This window comes from Parambassis ranga, chromosome 2, assembly GCF_900634625.1.
Source record: "Parambassis ranga chromosome 2, fParRan2.1, whole genome shotgun sequence".
In the NCBI taxonomy this organism is placed as follows: Eukaryota; Metazoa; Chordata; class Actinopteri; family Ambassidae; genus Parambassis; species Parambassis ranga.
Window position 1 is genome coordinate 33,300,891 of NC_041023.1, and position 21,455 is coordinate 33,322,345.

General features: G+C 43.2%; 3 protein-coding genes and 1 non-coding gene across 6 annotated transcripts; 2 read left to right on the top strand and 2 right to left on the bottom strand.

Annotated features, from left to right (window-relative positions):
- Nucleotides 1-35: 35 nt before the first annotated feature.
- Nucleotides 36-3,733, bottom strand: arl1 (ADP-ribosylation factor-like 1). The gene is made up of 6 exons (XM_028422836.1): nt 3,610-3,733; nt 2,907-3,044; nt 1,702-1,783; nt 1,336-1,447; nt 943-1,121; nt 36-783 (listed from the first exon to the last, which is right to left on the bottom strand). Exons 1-6 carry the CDS (start codon nt 3,611-3,613, stop codon nt 753-755), a joined length of 546 nt encoding a protein of 181 aa, XP_028278637.1. The 5' UTR covers nt 3,614-3,733; the 3' UTR covers nt 36-752.
- Nucleotides 3,734-3,989: 256 nt separating this feature from the next.
- On the top strand, nt 3,990-12,034 carry LOC114429149 (protein LCHN-like). The gene is made up of 9 exons (XM_028398011.1): nt 3,990-4,712; nt 6,266-6,365; nt 6,570-6,728; nt 8,432-8,588; nt 8,682-8,820; nt 9,003-9,134; nt 9,225-9,375; nt 9,646-9,714; nt 9,787-12,034. Exons 1-9 carry the CDS (start codon nt 4,310-4,312, stop codon nt 9,980-9,982), a joined length of 1,506 nt encoding a protein of 501 aa, XP_028253812.1. The 5' UTR covers nt 3,990-4,309; the 3' UTR covers nt 9,983-12,034.
- Nucleotides 12,035-12,079: 45 nt separating this feature from the next.
- Nucleotides 12,080-18,763, bottom strand: LOC114432508 (FYVE, RhoGEF and PH domain-containing protein 4-like). 3 transcript variants are annotated; one of them, XM_028400561.1, is made up of 16 exons: nt 17,776-18,763; nt 16,250-16,381; nt 15,557-16,127; nt 14,972-15,437; nt 14,726-14,871; nt 14,488-14,644; nt 14,256-14,394; nt 14,096-14,154; nt 13,871-14,014; nt 13,569-13,708; nt 13,457-13,487; nt 13,279-13,362; nt 13,075-13,200; nt 12,849-12,992; nt 12,547-12,687; nt 12,080-12,430 (listed from the first exon to the last, which is right to left on the bottom strand). In XM_028400561.1, exons 1-16 carry the CDS (start codon nt 17,894-17,896, stop codon nt 12,227-12,229), a joined length of 2,805 nt encoding a protein of 934 aa, XP_028256362.1. In that variant the 5' UTR covers nt 17,897-18,763; the 3' UTR covers nt 12,080-12,226. The 3 variants fall into 3 exon arrangements, with proteins under 3 accessions (XP_028256362.1, XP_028256361.1, XP_028256363.1); XM_028400560.1 differs by having other exon boundaries at nt 13,569-13,741; nt 17,776-18,761; XM_028400562.1 differs by having other exon boundaries at nt 12,310-12,430; nt 12,547-12,671; nt 13,569-13,741; nt 17,776-18,762.
- A 2,144-nt stretch (nt 18,764-20,907) lies between these two features.
- Nucleotides 20,908-20,979, top strand: trnaq-cug (transfer RNA glutamine (anticodon CUG)). The gene has a single exon. It is a non-coding gene; the product is annotated as a tRNA-Gln (tRNA).
- The last annotated feature ends 476 nt before the right edge of the window (nt 20,980-21,455 follow it).

Consider the following 21,455-nt stretch of genomic DNA (forward strand, 5'->3'; position numbering starts at 1 on the left):
AAACACAAAATTTAAAATGACACAAATCAACCCCATAGAAATCCATGACATTTAATCTAGTACAAAAACAGCCCAGGCTGCAGTAACACTTGGCTGCAGGACAGTAGTCACAAACGAATATGTTTAGAGGTAACAGGGTGATAACATGCTGCCGTCTGTGGATCCTCAGGTCGGAAGCAGAATTGAATTTTTTTAACTGTCAAACCTTTGTGAGTGAAAAACACTGCCTCCTGCTGGAGCTTCATACCACCTTTCAGTGATGGACATGTCCACCTTTGGCTTCACTACATGCAATCACTAAATCTCTCAAATAAGATGAAACTACATGTAGTGCTCGATGGAGACTTGATTGTAGAAATTCTACAGAACCTTCCATTAAATCCTTGGATCTTTTTTTCCAGCATCAAAACTAAGCAGATTAATAAAATTAGCACACATCACACTTGAAGGTCTTTTTACAGCACAAGAATAATATACCACGATCAAACTGTTCGCGCTCATTACTGCAGTCTTTTAGTTCTCCAGACTCCTTCATGTGTTCGTTGTCCAGTCCAGATGTTACTGCAGCCTTTGCTTCTCAGTCCCAGGTTCAAAAGGCAATAGGCAATGGGAGGTCAAGGCTTCAGGTGGGGGGGAGAAGAGAAGAGCGGGAGTGCAATCACTGGTCCAAAGGAACATGGGGAGGGATCAGTCACAAGGCTTCATACAGAAGGGTCAAAGGTCAGGAGTATATACAGAATGGGCGGCAGACTTTACTGCCGACTCTTCAGGGAATCCACCAACCTAGGAGAACAGAGCAAATATAAGTGAGTAAATACAGAGGAGATAACATATTGAGCAATATGTGCAGTAGGTAGGAGTTGCCCATACTTGACCAATTCTATATCAAAATTTATTTACTTCTATTTCACTGGTATTTGTGTAGTAAGTATGGTAGCCTACCACTCCATTGCTTCGTCCAGGCCTGTGCCTTTGGTAGCCGAGGTCTTGAAGATCTGCCATTTTCTGTCTTTGAGGGCGGGAAGGCCAAGAGCATTGGCCACCTCAGTCGGCGTCATTGCCTGGTCCATGTCTTGTTTGTTGGCAAACACCACAAGGATCGCCTTCTTTAGCTCTTCTTCCTGAATAGGACACAGGATGAGGAAAAGTTAACATTTTGGGATTTAATTTTCAAATATCAGTAACAGTATCAGTAAATGCCCCAGACATTTTAGCTCTGACATATTTAATTTGCCATCTTTCATTCATATGTCCAGAACATATTTTTTTTTTTTTTAAATACTGGGCACATCTTCTCACATCCAGCTGGGTTCAGGTGATAACTGACACGCCTACCTCCAACATGGCCACCAGCTCAGACTTTGAAATGCCCATCCTGTCGCGGTCACTGCTGTCGACAACATAGATGACTGCATCTGTGTTTGAGTAATAACACCGCCAGTAGGGCCTGTGGAGCAGGACAAACAGAAAAGTCAGAAAACCAAGGCGCAAGTGAGAGATGGCTAGATAAGAATAAAGACTGTGACTTCACATTTTCACAAAAACTAGATGTTCTCTAGTACAGTTACAAAAAGATTTTATACTAAAAACTTGAATTGTCAATCTCTGAGCTGCTCATCAGAACTGTGTTTCTGTTCCACATGGTGTATTTCCACACCTGAAAGCTCATCAGCACAGTCACCATCTGCCAATCACACCTACCTGATACTCGTCTGTCCTCCCAGATCCCACACCTGAAACTTCAAGTTCTTATATGTGACTGTCTCGACGTTGAAGCCAATTGCTGCGGGGAGAAAAAAAAAAATCAGATGAAGGCAGAGAATGTGACCCTGATAAATGTACAGTGGGATTTTTGTAAGTCCTGCAATTATTAATGCTACCTTCTTTTTTAACCTGATTTCTGTACTAAGGGTATGCAAGATTTTAAAAGATGCAATAAGAAGAAAAAGCTGGCCCAAAACTGCTCATTGAGAAAACAATTTAAGGAAATCCTAAATCTGCAGACATTTTATTCTAAAAGACTTTTAATCTTAATTTATTAATACAATGTGTGTGTGTTTCTTGGTAGAACAGCTATCCTTGCTGGCATTCAGTGTCATTCCTACATTCAAAAGATTGAAGCAAGGCATCAGGATTTATAGAGTTTTCTTGAAGATGTTTTGCTTCTCATCCAAGCAGCTTCATTAGTTCTAACTGTTTGGTGGGGAAACATGGTTTATATGCGGTGGAGGACCTCAGTGGGTGGGTCTGTAACTTATAAACAATATAACTGTTTGTCCCTGGGAGTTTTGTCCTTTCTGTGTCAGTGTTGTCATGGGTTTAACAATCTGGCCTTTTTGGACTGCACAGTCTACATTGAGGCTCCTGTTCTCCTGTGTGGAGGTGTACAGGAAATATGTGACATATGTGACATTGCTGTGTTTGTGTACACACACATATGCAGTCCAGTGCAGTGAGGAATGCTCCGATCTGTACATTGGTGAAACTAAACACAAACTCCACAGAAGAATGGCCCAACACGGGAGAGCCACCTATTGTATTATGGTTTCACACAGACCCACCCACTGAAGTCCTCCACCATATATATAAACCATGCAAAAACTCTACAGGTCCAGACGCCTTGCTTAAACCTTCTGAATGAATATGAACTAGATGACTGAAAATCTTCATTAACAGTGTCATCCCTACATACTAGATTAGCTGTAATAAAATCTGTTCAAGCACAACTGGTAAAACTGGTTTCTGATGCTACTCTCTAGTTTACAAGCTGATGATTTATATGCATAAATGGATAGTTCTCAAACAACAAGAACAAATGCATATAAAATTGACAGTTATCTGAGGATGGTGTATGAGTATAAATCAAGAAATGTGTTAGACAAAGAACAGAGGAAACCAGTACATACTTGGGATTGTGGTGACCACCTCTCCAACCTGTAACCTGTACAGAATAGTGGTTTTTCCTGCACCGTCCAAACCCAGGATCAAAATCCTCATTTCCCTGGTGCCAAACAGGCCAGAGAAGAGACTAGAGAAGAACCCACCTGAAGAGCAGACAGAGTGGAAAAAATGAGGGCAGCAAACATATAATTGATCATCTTACTTTTTTCCTGTTCATTTCTGCGTTCATTGTTGTGTATAATATAGAAATAGGGTCAAAAAAATAATACGTGTGCTGCTCTTGTGTGTATTTAAATATTTGCTTTCTTCCTGAATTGCACAACCCGAACCAATTTACTGTATACAACAGATAGTTAGCTACAGTTAGCTTAGTCGCAGTAACTAACGTCATGACATGGTGATATTAACGTAAGACTACATGTTGTTGTGCACCATCACTAGAGCCATTGACGCCAATAAGTACGTGTTATAAAACAACACAATCGGTGAGTTTAAATCGCCAACATCAGCGGCAGAACGCCACGGCTAAACAGCATACGGCAAAACCTGTAACTAGCTAACGTCAGCTAGCAAGCTAGCAGGCTACAGTCGCACTACGTTTAAAATGAAGCAGGCGGGACCTAAACTGTGACCTACTGCATTAATATATTAGTACATAAAGTCAAAAAGTCATAAATACACATTTTACTTTAAAATTACAACACTTACCCATTTTGATAAGACTACAGTCTTTATTTTACCAGTGCAGCAGCAGGTTGGTTAGACACAGACCTTCTTCCGTCTGGTGACGTGTCGCTGAAACATGTCATCAACTTTCGCCTGGATATCAGCCCGCAACTTTCGTCACGAACAAATTGTAATACTAACTGTAATACTAACTGTAAAAATGAATAAATACAGGTATAGATAACAGTATACATTACCCCATGTTCATTAAATTATTTTACATATCAAAGTACTTTAGATTATCTAATTGAAATAGTATTCATATTTTTATCGAAAGTGCGACTCATAACAGGAAGATTCATCCCGACTCTAAACTCAAGGTACATTCAAGAAGCAAAAACAGATTTGGGTTCCCAAATGTTCAATAGCTGTTCTTGGTCACGGAGATGTTACAATAAATTGTGAATACTTTTGAATGCAACTCGCATTAGACGAAGGAGTTGCCTTCTCTAAACAGCATCAAATTTATGATCACCACAGACTAGAAAGACTTAAAAGCGAGGGGCTGCACGAATCGTTTATTTTGGAGCAAAATGCAACCGTTCTGAACTGCTAGGAGGAAAAACTTCACGATGTGGGAATTGCTCTGAGTTGTAATTATTAACGGATGGACCTGGTGCCTGTCGGCTGAGACATCATTTACAATCCGCGGTGAGACTGACAAGGCGGGACCGCCGACAGGATGGTGGAGCGGTCGGACCGAGCCCCTCTCCTGGACTGGGAAGAGGTTCCGTCCGCTGAGAATCCCAGCGGTTCAGCACCGTCAGGGTCTCAAGTTAAGGACCGACTGTCGAGCCCCTCCAACAGCCGTGCCTTATCGGGATGTTCCCCGCCGTCGGGGTTTGGGTGGAGCAGCGGAACACGGGGTCCCGCTCCCAGCAGATCTGTCTCCAACGCAGACGGCTGCAGCGCCCCGCCCGCGACCTCCGGCTCTCCGGTGGGCATAGATGAAGCGCTGCCTCCCGACAAGGAGGAGCATCTCTCGGATTCAGGACCGGAGGTGTCCCTGGAAGACAGGATGGTGACATGGGAGGAGAAGGACCAGATTGTGTCGGTCTTTGTGGTTACATTCAATACCAGATCAGGTGGGGGTTTACTATTGGTGTATTTAACAAAATATCAAACATATAAAGAAAAATAAGACCTTGATGGTGTTTATTGTACGGAAAGATCAAATATTCGCAGCCTGTATCACCTAATACAACCAAGTGATGTGTCTGACGCCCTGCAGACCCTTCTACAGGTGTGGCTCTTTCTGACCTGACCATAAGTTTAGAGACATTATTAAAAGCCACGACATCTGCTGAAGCCTGGTTACAGGATTTAGATGACAAACTGTCAGGGTGGAAATCAATCAGCTGCTGGTTTTCTGCAGATTAGGCCCATACATTTTTAATGTTGAAGCCAGGGTGAGCCTGGCAGGTCATGGATAAGGAATCACAGGATCTCTAGGTGGTGGTTGATGCAGTGCTGGAGGTTCCCTGCAGGGTGGAGCTGGAGACTTTATGGCTTTGCAGCATGATAGGTGGACAGGCATCCATGCCACATTGGTAAAGTTAAAGGTGAATTCACACAGTTAAATCTGCATCCATTACAGCAGTGCATTGGCAAAAACCTGTTATACAGTATGTATCACATGGGTTGTCAAAGTGTTTCGATATTTTCTTGCACCTCCATGTAATAGTTCCCACATTTGCAGCAGAAATACAGCAAAGACTAAACAATTCACATCATATTAAGACCTAAAGTTATGCATAATAAAGAGCTTGATGCTTTGAGTGACAGGTGTGTGCTGTCTCAGATCGTGACCCACCTGCTTGGGTGGCTGTCAGCCCACCTCAGCTCCACTCACAATCCACCTCACACTCCTTGTATTTGGATTAACTCGGAGTTGGACAGCCTCAGGTGCTGCCAAAATGGCAATGGCTGGCAGCATGGAGGCATTTTTATTCATAGTCAGTGTTGCTTGAATTTAAAGATAAAACAGTGAGTCTTAAAAGTCTCTCAAGAACTAACATCAGTGGTTTGCACAGTCCACTGTTAATTTTATAGTAGATACAAACCTGCTTTTATGTCACCAATTGTAGCACATACAATTTAGCAACAAATATACAGTGTGCCAAGGTCCTTTAACTCCCATTCTACAAGGCTACAAATGATGTAACATATATCAGTGTATGTTCCACCTATAATACTGCATTATCAGGCTTCTAGAATACTAATTTTATTATAGCATAAAACAATGCAAATTACATTTCTTAAAAGTTAACATTTGTACCTGGTAGTGGCCCCTTTGACCAGAAAATATTAGCACTTAATGTCAGCAACAGCTGTCAAAGTTACAACAAAGCATCTTTCAGCTTCAGATGTCTTGTAATCTCAGTAGATATTACAGACCTGCAGCTTCAACTCATATTTCTGCACAAACTCTGCTGGCTGATAAGACCACAAACTGCTCAGTCTGAGTCACTTTCTCTGTTATTGCTCCTATCAGACCATATTTGCTCAGCTGCCAGTCCAGTGTCAACAGACACATGATGAATTCCAAGAAATCTATTCAGACTGTTGTTTAATGAACATCAAATAAAATGGTGACATATGTTATTATTGTGGATTTACTAGTATCTCTGTCTGATAGGAAACATGCTGGAGTGGTGTCTGCCCAAAGATATGGACCTGGAGGGAGTGGAGTTCAAAGCCATCGCCAGCGGTTCCCACCGGGTCACCACAGATTTCATGTAAGGAAAAGTTCCTCATAATGTGATGGACATAACCGATGTGGAGGATTTTAAGTATTAGAATGTGTCTGCGTGCCCCCATCCTGGCAGGACAGAGCAAAGCGAAGTGTTGCCTAGCAAAAAAAAAAGAGCCATCTGGCAGTTCCTTTGCTTTTCATGACTCATGGCCTCATCTGTGTCCCTCTCTCTCCCCTCCTTCCACAGTTACTTCCGTAAGGGCTGCTACTTCGGCCTCGCCTGCTTTGCCAACATGGCGGTGGAAAGCACTGTGGAGAGGGGGGCGAGGATGAAGTCGGTAGGGATCCTGTCTTCTTCCTACACCCTGCTTTACCGCTACATGAGCTTCCTGGAGCATCAGGTCAGGTAAGAGAGGCGTGAATACAGGAAGCAGCCACACACAGTGTCCTAGAGTGTTAGAAGATTATTTTAGTGACTGATCTGTTCATTTTTTTTTCCTGGTGAATCAGTGAAGTTTGGTCGTTTTTTTTTTTATTTAATTTTATTAATTTATTGTTGTGAGGCTCCATTGATGTTGACCTGAAAGTTGATGCAAATGTTCACTTTAGACCATTAGATTTATTTTTGATGAATAATATTATTAGTGTGGCCTGTAAGTATTCAGTGTTACTTGTTACAGGCTAGATTATCTCTTTCTGATAATCTCAAACACAGCAGCATAATTTAGTGTAAAGAAGAGATGCTACCAATGATGTATTTCTGTTTTGAGAAAGAACAAAGACTCATGGGAATTATGATCACCAAGTCAAAGCAGTGCTGAATAAAGTTTAATGAGAAGGGCCACTAGTGGAACATCCTCTTTTTCATATTAGATCGCCCGAGCTGGCATTTACACCTCCTGTTTCTCCTTTCTCAAGCCTCGGTCAACATTATATATTCTTTTAAACTCTCTTAGTAACTTTCCCCACAGGCCTCATCCAAAGCTGTCACACTTCCTCACCAGGAGCTCTTTAAACACAGCTCCTTTCTCCCAGTTTCTCCTTTTCTCTCAGCTTTCCCTCCTCCTCCTCCTCCTCCTCCTCCCCCTTGCACAGTTCCCACACTCTTCTCTCTCTGGCCTCCAGTCATGCAGTGGTCATGCTCCTTACTCATCATTCCCCACGTAGCTCGCTCCAGATTCCCGATCTGCTTGACTGCCATGGCAGTCATCTGTTTCTTGCATAAAGGGCTTCAGTGTTGGTCACAAGAAGATGAAGCTCGTCAGGAATGTATGGATACTTCACCCCTTTTTTGCCCCTCTTGATGCCCTTCCTTTTGCTAACTTTGAGTTCATGGCTTGCATTAGTTTTGCAGAGAAATACAAAAAAATAATAACAGTCTATTAAAGCCTGCAATGTGTGCAGAACAAATAGAAGAATTATCTCCAGCCTGCAGACCTTTTAGTAGAAGCAGCGCTGAATCATGATCTTTGGTAAGTTTACCCTTTGAGACTGATGAACATGAATCAAGATTCACTTTGGTTAATGAATTAATTCAAATGATTGAAAAACAGATCACAGATTTTGCCATAAAACGTCTATAAGAATATTTGTTTTCACTATTTTCACTTAATTTATAATACACATTAATCACCAGTGAGTACACAGCCATGATCAGATCTGCATATTAAGTATATGAGCTGTGTTACTCAGACCTACATGTAGTCCGCTTCTGTTTGTTTCCAGGTCACAGACAAAATCATTTGTATGACAAAGAGCGGCAGCTGATCATTTGGTCCACAACACTGTATCTGTATTAATTAGTGACTGTTAACCCCTTGTGTTCCGCATCTTATTTCTCATTAGAGTGGGTCACTGTGATTATTGTTTTGGGAAAATCATATTCTACATACAGTATGGCTTCACTGAGAACCATCCTGGCTTGTTTTTATTAATTCAGCCTAAATCCAAGTTGTTTCCACACTACAGAGTGCACCTCAAGTAACAATTTTGCCAGCTGTCACTGTGTGTGTGTGTGTGTATGTGGAGGAACTGTGCCTGACAGACTCCAGCTCTCCACCTTCCCTTGGCTTTTCTTTTTCAGTCAATCCTTTTCGTCCCTTTCTCCAGGCTCCAGCTTCAGTCCCCAGGCCATTACTCCCCCCTGGAGGCCTTCTATGAGGACAAGAGGGCACTCCTGCCACCTAGTGGGGATGGTGTTGTTACTGCACTACCAGCCAACACATGGGGAGCTGTAATCAACCACAGTATGCACCCCGAGATGAAGGTTGGCGTGTTCTGCAGTTGTCAGTGCCACATTAATATTTGTTCATTCAATAATATTACATGTGTAAAATGTATTTGGACCCTTTTGTTCCAGATCACCCACCCTGCAGGCTGCATGTCTCAGTTCATCCGCTTCTTTGGTGAGCAGATCATGGTGCTGTGGAAGCTGGCTCTCCTCCGCAGGCGCATCCTCATCTTCTCCCCTCCACCTGTGGGTGTGGTTTGCTACAGAGGTGAGAAAAATATGGAGTCAAAGTTAGGGGATAACGGAACTTGCAACTCCTCTCTAAGCTGTATCAGTGCTGGACAGCCCACACACAAACACACACACACACATACACATCGTGCACACATCACCTGCTGTGCTCCCACACTCATGCCTCATCCCTCTCAAGTCACTGCCTCTCCCTCACAGTGTACTGCTGCTGTTGCCTGGCAAATATCTCCATCCCCGGGGTCGGCATGGCTGTGCCTGAGTTCCGGCCCTTCTTCTATGTTAATGTTGCAGACATCAGCGCTCTGGAGAACGAGCTCTCCTACGTAGCGTGTAAGTGGATTGTTTTGTGGAAATAGCATTGTTTATCTTTGCATATCATCTGATTAGAACCATTTGTGTCCTTTGTATTTGCATGCGTAGGTACTACTGAGAAGATCTTTGAGGAAAAGAAGGATCTGTACGACGTGTATGTAGATAATCAGAATGTAAAAACCTACAGAGACGGCCTGAAGCCTCTGCTCCGCCTCAGCACCGCCGACAGAGAGAAGTATCGCAAGCTCACTGAGCAGAGGTAGGTAATGGCCAATAACACAAATACCATTAAATACATGTTGATAAATGTAATACTACTCAACAAATCACTTATGTAGCCATAATGTAGCATGTGTATTAATCCGCTGCACAAAATAGTTCACAAATAAATTGACAGTTTCCCCCAGTGCGCAATAGTATGGTGCAGCAAACTCAATGAGAACAAGGAAGTTGAAATGTCCAAACATAGATAGTGTCCCCATCCGTAGTATAACAGGTGGAAATTAAGCGTGTGTGTGTGTGTGTGTAGGCAGATGTTGCTGTACTCCCAGGAGGAGAACGGAGATTGTGTGTCCAGTGAAGAGGATCTCTTTATTCTGTAAGTGCAGAACAATTGACTGTGCATGTGTGTAATATGATGCACTAACGGACACATCTGTCTCCTCCAAAGTTTTTTCCTGGAGCAGAACAACAGGATTTTTCAGACCCTAAGTGAGGTGGCCGGGAGCTCTGACCCTACCGTAACCCAGGAGAGCGTGAGGGCCATGGGTCTGGATCCACATGGTGACAGGCTCTTCCTGCTCCACCTGCTGGAGATCTATGGCTACGACACCCTGCTGGTGTCAGAGCAGCTCTGCTGCAGCTGAGAGACGTCAGGCAGAGCTGCCCGTCATCACTGCTGGTTTGCGAAAAAAAGGGACCGATTTGCCTTGAACAAACTCTTGAGTGCTGCACTACTGGCTTCTTATAGTCATCAGGGCTGTTGGAGCCTCCAGGGATGTTTCTGGAGTCGTTCTTTGGTATATTATCTCCATGTGCTTCTGTTTTTTTTTGTTTTGTGGTCCTGCTCCTTCACTGATGGCAACTTGATTCTGTGGAGATAAACTAGCCCTCAAGTTGGGTTTCCCAGATGTGGCTGCCAGTGATTCTCTGGATAAAGCTGCAGTGTTTTATTACTGAGCTTGAATGCCATAGCTGCAGTCTCCAAACCCTAGATGAAAAAAGTGAGCCACATTCCACTGGGCCGTCTTGATGAAGCCCATGATTTCGATGAACACAACATGCACTTGGAATTAATGTGTGAAAGTGAAGGAGAGGTAGACTTCTTGTAAATAATCCTGATTTTTTTTTCCTTTGTGTGCTGTGTGTCAGCATTTGTGTGACATGTTGCTCCTTGTATCAAGTGCTTGATTCAAATATCCAACTGTTAAGCCTCTTATCAAGATCAGGGCCTCCTTTCTCTTATCTCTTTACAAACAGGTCAAACTGCCTTTGTCTTTAAGAGCTATGTCTGTAAGCATCGAGTGGTATTTAAAGCAACAAAACAGATAGATGCTGCCTAGTTATTCCATTTATAAACCAACAGGAAAGGTGGTGCTGTAGGTCTGAAATGACTTATTTGCACCCAGGGATCTCACAGAGAAAGACAGCTTTGTATATGTTTAAGTGAACCCACAGGTATTTTTGGATCCAGCAAAACAAGGGGGGGGGTCATTACGTAGTGTTATTGTTGACAAAGTAAACATGACCACCATATCTTTGTTCTTAGGAATGAATTAAGCATCTTAAATGGGCTATAACTGGTATTTTTTTATAACTGCATCAAGTAAAAGGAGCTGCTTGTAGCCATGATCCTACAGAGACGTGGCTATTGCTGGTAAGTTTTAGCAGAAAATGAATATAAGAAGTCTAAACTTTACCTTCTACAGGCCTGCTGTGCTTTTACAATAGCTCAGAATGTATAAACCAAATACTAGTTCTAGGACCTTTTGCACTTTTATTTTGTGCAGGCCATCCTATCTGCTCCATGCTTGGAAAGTAGTTGTTCAGGTGCAATCTGCAACCTAACCACTAGGTGCCACTCAGTCCTGCACACTGGTCTTTAAAATTAATAGAAAACAAAATTTACAGGTAGACATCATGTGTTTTTTGTCCATTTTCTTTAGCTGTAGCTAGCTTACATTGTAGCATTGGTGTTTGGTAGGCTACATGTAGCTTACATATTGTTTTCCACCACTTATTTTATTTTAACATTTTATTGTGAATACACAGAAATAGAGAGACAGAAGTGCATTCTCTGCAGGTTTGTCATTACAGCAGCCCCTTTTATTTTGCAGCTACTTATTGGAGTTTCTATTAAAACATTTCATGGGATTTTTTTTTCCTGTGCAGTGGCACATTTTCAGATTTAATGAGAAGCACCATCTCTACAAGAATGCTACAAAAAAACATAAATTTAAAACATCTCATTGAACCAGTCATGATAGAAACTGTACAGTAAGCTACCCTGGTGCTTTGATCACTCTGTGTGCTGCATACAAAAGGTTATTTAGTAATTGTTTCTGTTTTATTATGTCTTCTTTTTCCCTTCTTAATTTATTTGTAGTGTTTCTGTTGTTTAGATGTAAACTGATGAGTGTAAATATCCATTTGCTGTATTATTACATGTGAAGAAATGGGATCAGATGAATGTGTTTTATAAGACAATTATGATCCCACAGAGCCTCTGTATCTGTATGACTGGAACCTTCATGCAATGATAAAAAAATAACCTTTCACTCCACATCATGGTGGCACCTTATACAACCCGTACAAAGCTGTAGTTGAAGGGATAGTCTGACTCATATTAAAACACTTTCACTTTATTTATTTTACTGTAAACCATTCCAGAAATAAAGTGCACAACCACTTGTAAGGAAGACAGCTTTGATTGTGAATACTGTATATTGTGTATGAGCAGCCTTTATATTCCTTAAAGTCTCCCTCTAGATTTCAATTATCTAACATAACATACATACCATATTATCCCTGATATTCAGGAATGATTTTCCATGTTTCCATTGATTATAGGTCCCTGACCACTGCACTGGATCCTCTAATGTCCGGGACAGTCAGGGAGCAGGCTGACATCCTGCCCCTTTCACAGCAGCTTCAATAGCAGCCAGCCAGCTTCGTTTTAGCTCCTGACCGTCACAGGAGAAGATATGTGTGCTTTTGGACTGGTTCAAACAGAAACAGGGGTGACCCTGGACTTCCTGGAGAGAAGAGTCAACGCTGCACCCCATCAGAGGTATAGTGAAGAGGGGCTTCACATCCTGGAAATGTAGGGAAGGGAAGAAGGTTCTGTGTAGCAGTGATTGCAGCAGTAACCATGGCAACATCTGTATGATTGTTCTATATATTCTGCAGTAATATTTTGACAACCACTTACTTGTGGGTCAGCATACAGGAGAAGGACTGGAGGTTCCGTCTTTATGAGAACAGACCACACTCGTCGCCAGTTAATGGGGTCATCACTGTACTGCAGAAAACCACTTGTAGCACTGTCACCGGACCCTGTGGAAGCATCAGACTGTGGCAACACACACAAGATAAGACCATGCTCAAGCCTTATTTTCATGTTATGTGACACTTTGTTAACCCAATATAACATTTCCTAAAATAGAGGCGTCCGAAACTTGTGACGTCTAATTAGTGTAAGTCAGTCATTCTGCAAGATTAAATCCCACTCACCTCCACTATTCTTCTCTTATTCCCATCCACCTTCTCCCCTCTCTGGCCGGTCAGGATGGAGTAACAAGCTTTACACACTTTGTTCAGCTTGTTGCCGTCATATTCTAAAGCTACTTTATTGTCTGAACACTTCCAACACACAACCTACCAGAAGAGAGAAACCATACCTCTGACCTGTCAGACGACATTTAGTTTTGCATGGTGCAAAGTTTATCATGACACTCACGTAGCCACAGGCTCGGCAGTGGTGTCTTCTTCTTGTCAGTGCGTTAAAGGGCTCCTGGCACGTCATGCAGGTGGTCACTTCATTATCCCGTATCCAGCGTGGGGCACGGCGGCCAAGTTCCTCTGTCTTCAAAAATGCACGTCATACTTAGGATGCCATTATAGTTGTACAGGATGTTGTGACTCACAATATGAACAAGCTTACTGGTTCCTCTACATTCAGGTCCTTAGAAGCCAATTTGAAGCTTTCGTTTTTCTGCTGAAACACATCAATGGCCTCTTGAATCACCTGGAGATAACAGCTCACATAAGATCTTGGCACAGCTGAATTTTAATCCATGTAATATTTCAAGTGGTGGGACTGAATAAAAGCACCTTGGTACCTTTATCCACTCGTCACGGTCTGGTTCAGAGCTTGAGAAAGAAAATAACCAACTCATTTAATATACTGGAAACAGTAATTGCAAAATGTGGTTTACACACACAAACACACACCTGGCCTGTAGCTCTAGCGTCTTCTCTTTCCCAGAGACCTGGAAGGTATATGGATGGTCTTCATTGGTGGTCTGCTGGACTTCCATGCCGTCCACTCCGATCCTGCAACGGACGGTAAAACGCTGCCCCACCAGGCTGAACTTCGGAGAGCAGCAAAGCAGAAAGTTGTTGAACTGTGGAGTAGTTACACACTTTATTTCACAATGCATGCATTGAATTTTTACTGAAATGAATTTTATATTTGAATGCAACACGAGCTGGACTGGCTGTGTCTGAATATGTATATAGATCAGTATTCTGACCAGAAACAGGTGCCTCTCCATGGCTGATGTGTTCCTGGCAGCGAGCTTGAGCAGACGACCTTCCTTGAGAAACTCGTTGGTTGGGTTGACGACTTCCTCCTCACCAACCATCTCATAGATCGCCAGCAGACGTTTAAGGCTCACCTATAGCGAAACAAAGGGACGCTAAGCCCGCTGTGTAGTGTGACAGTGATTACATTTCACTGTGAAATGATGGTAACATACAGCTTTGTGGATGGCACTGTTTGAGTGTGTGGCTGCCATGGAAATAGTCTGCAAGGATTCTGTGGGAGGAAGTAGAGAAACCATTTCACACTGAGTGAGTCTTATAGTCATGACAATGAGGTTCTTTTTTTTAAATCAACAGTAAAGACAGAACACTTACTCTGTGCATGCTTGTAATCTGGGTTATCTTCAGGTAGCTTCTTTAAGTAATCGTTCAGTAGCATCTCATAACGTGGAACCCTCTGGACTGGCTCCAGCATGTGGTGCTGCAAGGTGAGGCTGCCACACATCTCCTGACTCTAACATGACACAATGTGTACAGCACATGACATCATCAAAAAATAAAAACATGGACCTTACTCAGCTTGTATGCACCGGTGAGTGTTTCTCACCTGTATGTCCTCAATGATGTTTCTGAAGACAGAGGAGCGATCTGTCCACGTCCTCACCAGCTCCATGGCCTGGTCAAAGTTCCTAACATAGTCAGCATACATCCTCAGGAAGGGTGCATGTTGAAGAAGAACTTTGCCCAAACCTGGGCTTTCATTCCTAGATTTGTTGGAAGAGGGAAGGTCACAAAGTCAGGACAAGACAATAAAAAGAAATACAAACTTATAGTGAAAGACTTACCAGTGGCAGATGCAGTTTTCCAGGTCAGGTAGCAGGAACTGGCTGTGGAAGGAGTAGATTGAGGAAATATTGGAGAAGATGTTTTTAATCACTTCAGGAGGAAATGAGCCTCGACCGGCCTCCTCTGATAGCTGAGAACAAAACACCTGAGGTGGAAGTTAAGACAGGCACAACATGCTCATTAACAGAAATACCTCATTTTTTTATTAATGTTTTTTAACATCCAGTAAAGTTTTTCAAACTCACCTGGTCCAGCAGGTGGAGACGAGCCACATAGGCCCTCTCCGTCTGCAGGAGTTCATTGGCTATGTTGTACAGTTTCTGCTCTGTGTTCTCCTCCTCCTTAGGCTTGCTTTCTCCTCCTCCTCCTCCTCTCTGCTTCTTCTCCTCATGTTGGTCTCCTCTGCACTCCTCAGGTATCTTCACATCCTCTGAAGTTGTTTTAGTCCACTCACAAGAAAACTTGGAGCCATGTCCTGTGGGCGTCTTCCCGTCCTCCCTTTTGTCATTTACTGCTGCCCATTCTTTCCCCTTCACCATGCCATCCATTTGTCCTGGGGAATGCTCTTTGGCACTGCTTGATGTGTGCCCTTCATTTTCGGAGTGACTGAGTTTGTGGTTGGCTGGCACTTTGATTATAATGGCAGGTGCAGTGCAGTTAGGTGATTGCAGCGGTTTCAGAGGAGAGCGTTCAACTTTTTCGGTGGAAATGCTGGAGAAACAAAATCAGTGAAAATTAATTAGTAAAACTCACATATGGTTGAATTCTATAAAGGTCTACAGCAGCTGTAATTATTACTGAAGTAATCAAGCGCACAGGAAGTGACCTACCTGCTCTCATCCATGTAAACAATCAGGTCAGGCACACTCAAAGACTTCCCTGCTTTTATCTCCTGTTTTTCCATCTTGCCGCTTGGGATTCTGTGCAGCCCCAGCCAGGATTTAGAGTTCTTGGCAGGATTGTAGCTGCCCATCTTTCCCTGAACAGGGCTGGGGGTACGCAGTTTTCCCATGAGAGGGCTATGGTTTCTTGGGGACAGCTTAGCAGGGCTGTGGCCCCATTCCCTCAATGGACTACAGTTCTGAATGCCTCTTTTGCCTGGACTTGGAGATCCTAAAACTGGGCTGCTTGTAAAATTTGGAAGCCCCTGAGGATGTCTGGCAGGGCTGATGTGTGCTGCATTCAAAAAATGACTTCCTCCTCCTCTGATTGGGCTTGGGGAGCCTAGACAATTCTGTGCTGGGATGACACATGAAATAGAAACTCCATAGGACTTGTTAGGACTCTGGTCTTGCTCTTTGCCATTAACTTGCTGAGGTAGAAGTTGTCCTGTAGCAGGGCTGCTGGATTGATATTGTCCAGCCCTCAGAGGGCTCTGCAGATGAGCTGGTTTGGGAAGCACTGCAGATACAAGTGTAGTTGGTACACAGTTTAGCAAGGTATTGTGTTATCTTACACTACTCAATAGGACAAAGGGTGTTCTTTAATTTTTCAGATGAATGCAAGCTAAATGGATTTCCAACCTTGTGGTTTGAAGGATGATGTGTTTGCTGGGCTCTCACCATCTTCACCACCTTTAGAGTTCAGTTCTGATCCACAGATTCTGTCACAGGCATGGCCACAGCTGTACGAACCACACACTCCGCTGCTCACATCTAAAAAGAAATACACATTTACTATCAAAGTTGTGCTTGTTAAAATCTGTATCCATAAAATCTCAAATTTGTGTTTGCACAGGAATTTGTTTTTGCAAAATCACTACAGAAGACTTCCTCAAAAATTTTCCACTGTGCCTTTGTCCGAATGGATTAATCTGTTGTTAGAGAGCCTCCTTAGTCCAGTCCAGGCAAACTATAAACCCAATCATTTTCCTGTTAATGGTGTAAATCAGAGATCTTCAATAAATATACAAATAAACTGTATTTACTTCAACACAAACTCTGACTGACACTGCAACACCGTGTCTCACATTGTGTAACCGATTGTTTTCCTACCTGTTAATGACCAAATGCGAGCTTATCCACGTAAAACAGAGCAAAGCTTTCCAATTCCAGCCGTGGCTTTGCTGAAATGTGGCCGATTTGTTGATCATGTGGGAGTGTTAAAGCCTACTTTCTCTATGGAATACTTCAATACTTCTGCTTTCTCACTTCTGTTTATTTCTAACCCTTGTCTGACTTACAAGTTATGTCAGCGTCTGCGAACAACCGACAGGAAACCATCACTACCACAGAGTTCTATGTACATATATGCATTTTGTTTACACAGTCGCACAGTTGGAATTATAGGGCCAAATATTCTATGCATGGCACTGTTTAATCCAGCCATCTGACAGTACCATTGGAGCAAACACACTTCTAAACTAACACAGATAGCTCTGCCTCAGTGTGGAAACAGTGAGGCTTTGTATGTGTAAGAGAAGTATTGACAAATGGTGGTCTCAAGACACACAAACACACACACACACACACACACAAAGCCCAGGATGAATCAGGGGAATGAGATTCCACTGCAGTAATCCAATAAACTAAGCCGACAAGTGTGCCTAAAAACTAAATGCACACACACACACACACACACACACACACACACACACACACACACACACACACACACACACACACACACACAAACAGAAAGGCATTCTATCAACAAGCTGATAAGGGAGCTAAAATAAATATCATTTATAGTGTAAGCCATGCATAACTTGGAGGGCTAATACCCTGCTAACCCTCTTACAAGGAATTGTTAGCTGCAATGCTTCCTAGTTCCTATTGAATGTTTTAAGTGGTGGGCAAAATATTAGAAACACTATTGAGAGGATAACAAACTGACAGCAACATAAATGGCCATAAATTAGATTTTTGCACTAATTGTTATGTATAAGCATGCAGCCATAATAAATTAGCAATTGTAGAGGGACACACCATCCCAGGATGAAGAAAGTGACGTACATGCAGGATGTTGCTCAAACTTGGAAACATATTGTGGTTCAACGTTAGCCTCCAGCATACAGTTAAAGTATGTTACACAGGTAGAGACATCTTACCTGAGGCATGGCAGTCTCCCAGAGCACCTTTGACTTTCCGCCTGACGGCCACTCGTCTGAACTCCTCCACCTCACGGCTTCCTTTCAGAGTCAAGCTATTCCTCTTCTTTAGGTCAAACATCGCTACAAAGTCCACTGTTTATCCGGAACACTCAAATAATCAACCAATCAATCAATCAATTTCTCGAGTAAATTATATGGGCTCACGTGCGCCATTTACCGCCCCTGATATCCATTCAGCTGCTGGCACGCTCCGCCTCTGATTAAATCCGCCCCCCCATGACAGGACCCTTCCCGGAGAAAACCGACCAATCAGAGGGCACGCAGTCACTCCAAGGCAGGGGTCTCAACTAGCGGCCCGCGAGCCGATATTTTGTGGCCCCCCGCGTTTCTGTCTCTACATGCTCGCGCATTTCTCCGCTGCTCTCTGTACTGTGCACAGAGGAGTTCCGCCCCAACACAAACACACACACGTGAGGACACTCCCACGAGTGGACAGAGAGCCCGCTGTCTGTTGGACAGTTCTCAGCAGCCTAGCCATGCTGGTATGTTGACGGTGTTTGTTTTCAGGTGCTGCTTGATCTCTGTGTGCACGTAGCAGTGCTCCGTCAGAATATAGTCCCAGAATAGATAGTGAGATTGCCGCGTGATAATCTGCATTTTCATTTGTGCTCGTTGTGAATACGCAGCTCACATACAGTACTTGGAATTTCTTTCTTTTTAATCTGGATGCTAGTTGAATAGAACCTGTGTTCTCAGTAGCTGCCCTTACTCCTGGACATGTGTCTGTGTGAGAAGCCAGTGAACAACTTCTTTTCATGTTAAAGCAGCCTACATATTGTATTTAATTTCTATTCACAATTGATTTTGTTATTCTAGCTTACATGAATGTCATTGCCTGTACTGTATCCCCAATGGTACAGCAAATCACTCATTAAAGGTAGGGTAGGAGATTTCATTCTGATGCACTTTTTTTTAAATTAGTGTAACTTCTCTTTACAGTCTGCTAGCAACCCATTAGTTCGGCAGTTTGGCATTAAAATGAAGAATATTAATCATCTGTGGAAGTTATAAAACGCTAAAAACTTCCTGCTCTGCACACACCAGAGAAGTATGTGAACTCGATGTGTGAAAGCCAAATTAAACACTGGATCGGCGCATAATGGCGGATGGCAGAGATGCTACCAGCGAGTGCACTATTTAATATTTTGCTAGTTTTTATTTAGTAAACAATATTTAGCTTTTCTGAGACTAATCCCGATGGACTGTGAATAGCCTGATCCAGATTATATGTTAATTGATGCAATCATCGCGGGTGTGAACAAAAAAGGGTACAAGAAAGGCTGCTGGATAGAGGTAAGGAACTGACACTACCAAAAGCTATTGAAATTTCCCAGCAGTTTGAAATGTCACAAAAACAAATGAAAATTGTCAGAGAAGAAGAAGCAAAAGTGTCAGTAGTGACTGTGAAACCCAAACATGCAACACACAATAAGAAAATGCACAAAGGATAACCAAAACCCACACACACGAAACAAAATCCAGACAACAAGCAGAGAAGCTGCAAAAGCTGCGGAAAAGATGCAGAGCATAAATGGAGCAAAGGAAAGTGTCCAGAAAAGGGATCAGTGTGTTCATACTGCCATAAACCGAATCACTGGGTAGCTGTGTGTCGCAAGCGTGCTGTCAACACAGTGGATATTGAACCGGAGCAGGATTCTTCAGAGGAGCAGATACTGAATATCAACCTAACACAAGATGAGAGATCTGAGGACGACAAATGGATGGTGAACCTGGATATCCTGTCACAAGAAGTGTTATTCAGGATTGATACGGGCACCAAGTGCAACACCCTAACATTGGACAGGTATCAGTTACTCATGCATGAAGGTGAGCTCAAACGTTCCAGTACTGTCCTACGCTCATACTCAAATCACAAGTTGAGGCCTGTTGCTGCAGTTGATCTCCTGACAAAATACAAAATGCGAGAAGTGAGTGCAGAGTTTGAAATTGTAGACATTGCTCAGGAAAATGTGCTCAGTGGTGTTACAGCAGAGGCTCTGGACCTGTTTGTTCGTCTTCACTCTGTACAAAAACTGTTGACAAAATGCACAACTCTAATGCCTCTACCCCAGCACAGAGTGTATCTTCAGGTCTGATTGAGTTTCCAGAGCTGACACGCACCACCGGAACACTGCCAGGTACATACACCATCAAGATTGATCCGGATGCCAGAAGTGTGGTCCATCCTGTCCGTCGCCAACCCGCTGCACTTAAAGCAAAAATTATAGAGAAGCTGCATGAGATGGTGGAAGATGGCCACATTACAAAAGTTGACCAACCTACTGGGTGGGTGAGTTCATTGGTGGCCGCAGTTTGCAATGGCAAGATAAGAATCTGCATTGATCCAAGTGACTTAAATAAGGTCATAAAGAGAGGGCACCACCCAATGCGCACCGTAGAAGAAGTTGTGTCAGCAATGCCTGGTGCTAAAGTGTTTTCTGTTCTAAATGCCAAATCAGGATTTCTCCAGATAAAACTGGATGAGGCTTCGTCCCTCCTCACGACCTTCAACACAACAATTGGAAGATACAGATGGCCGAGACTCCCTTTTGGACTTAAATGTGCCCCTGAAATCTTTCAGCGCATCATGGATGAGATGCTTGAAGGTGTCACTGGAACCATAAGTGTCATGGATGACATCCTTGTTGCAGCCCCCCTCAGTGGAGGAGCATGATGCAATACTGCGCAAAGTAGTTGAGAGAGCAACAAGCTACAACCTCAAGCTCAACTTCAACAAGTGTCACATCCGCCAACTGCTGTCGACCCCAATGCGCATCCAGAGAATGCGTCTCCGCCTGCAGTGGTATGACCTGACTGTTAAAGGTAGGGAAGGAGATTTAGAAAACTCTGAAGACGAGCTGCAGTCTGTGACTTCGGCCATCATGCACGTACCTCTCTGGTGCGCGCAGAGCAGGAAGAGAGCAGCCAACCAGCCAACTCTCCGCGCAGTGGCGCTTCGCAGGATTGGCTGATGTAAAACAACAAAAAACAAATAATAAAACACAATGTTTAATATTTGGTTGGCGTGAGTTGGGAGAATCTGGCTGGTACCTATCACTTGTATGTCATGGTTCCATGGTGTAATGGTTAGCACTCTGGACTCTGAATCCAGTGATCCGAGTTCAAATCTCGGTGGGACCTGATTTATGAGTAATTTTTTTCCAAAAAATAATCAGGCGTCAAAGCATATGGACAATGGGCCAATGATGATGATAATTAACTCTAAGTACAGTTGAGCTATATGCTCTGTTGTAAAGCTGGATCCATACTCTGTGAGAACAGAGAACTCCCTTCCCCCTGCCGACATTACGCCTACAAAATGACGTCATTTTTAATCTCAGACTGCCCATTGTGCAGCACTCTCGTACACATGGCCCGGGCAGAACTTTTTCTCTCAAGGCTGTGCGTCAACCATGCTGTGATTGGTCGGAATTTATTGTGGGCGTGATGAATGTGGAGAAGCGCAAGAGCTTCTTCAGGTGCAGAACACACAGACAGAAGAAGGAAGTACAACGACGATGGACAGTTTAGATGAGCAGCTGGCAAACAACTCCTGGAAGGAGAAACACGGCACACAGAGGAGAGTGTCTATCCAAAAGGTGGCGATAAAAATTAAT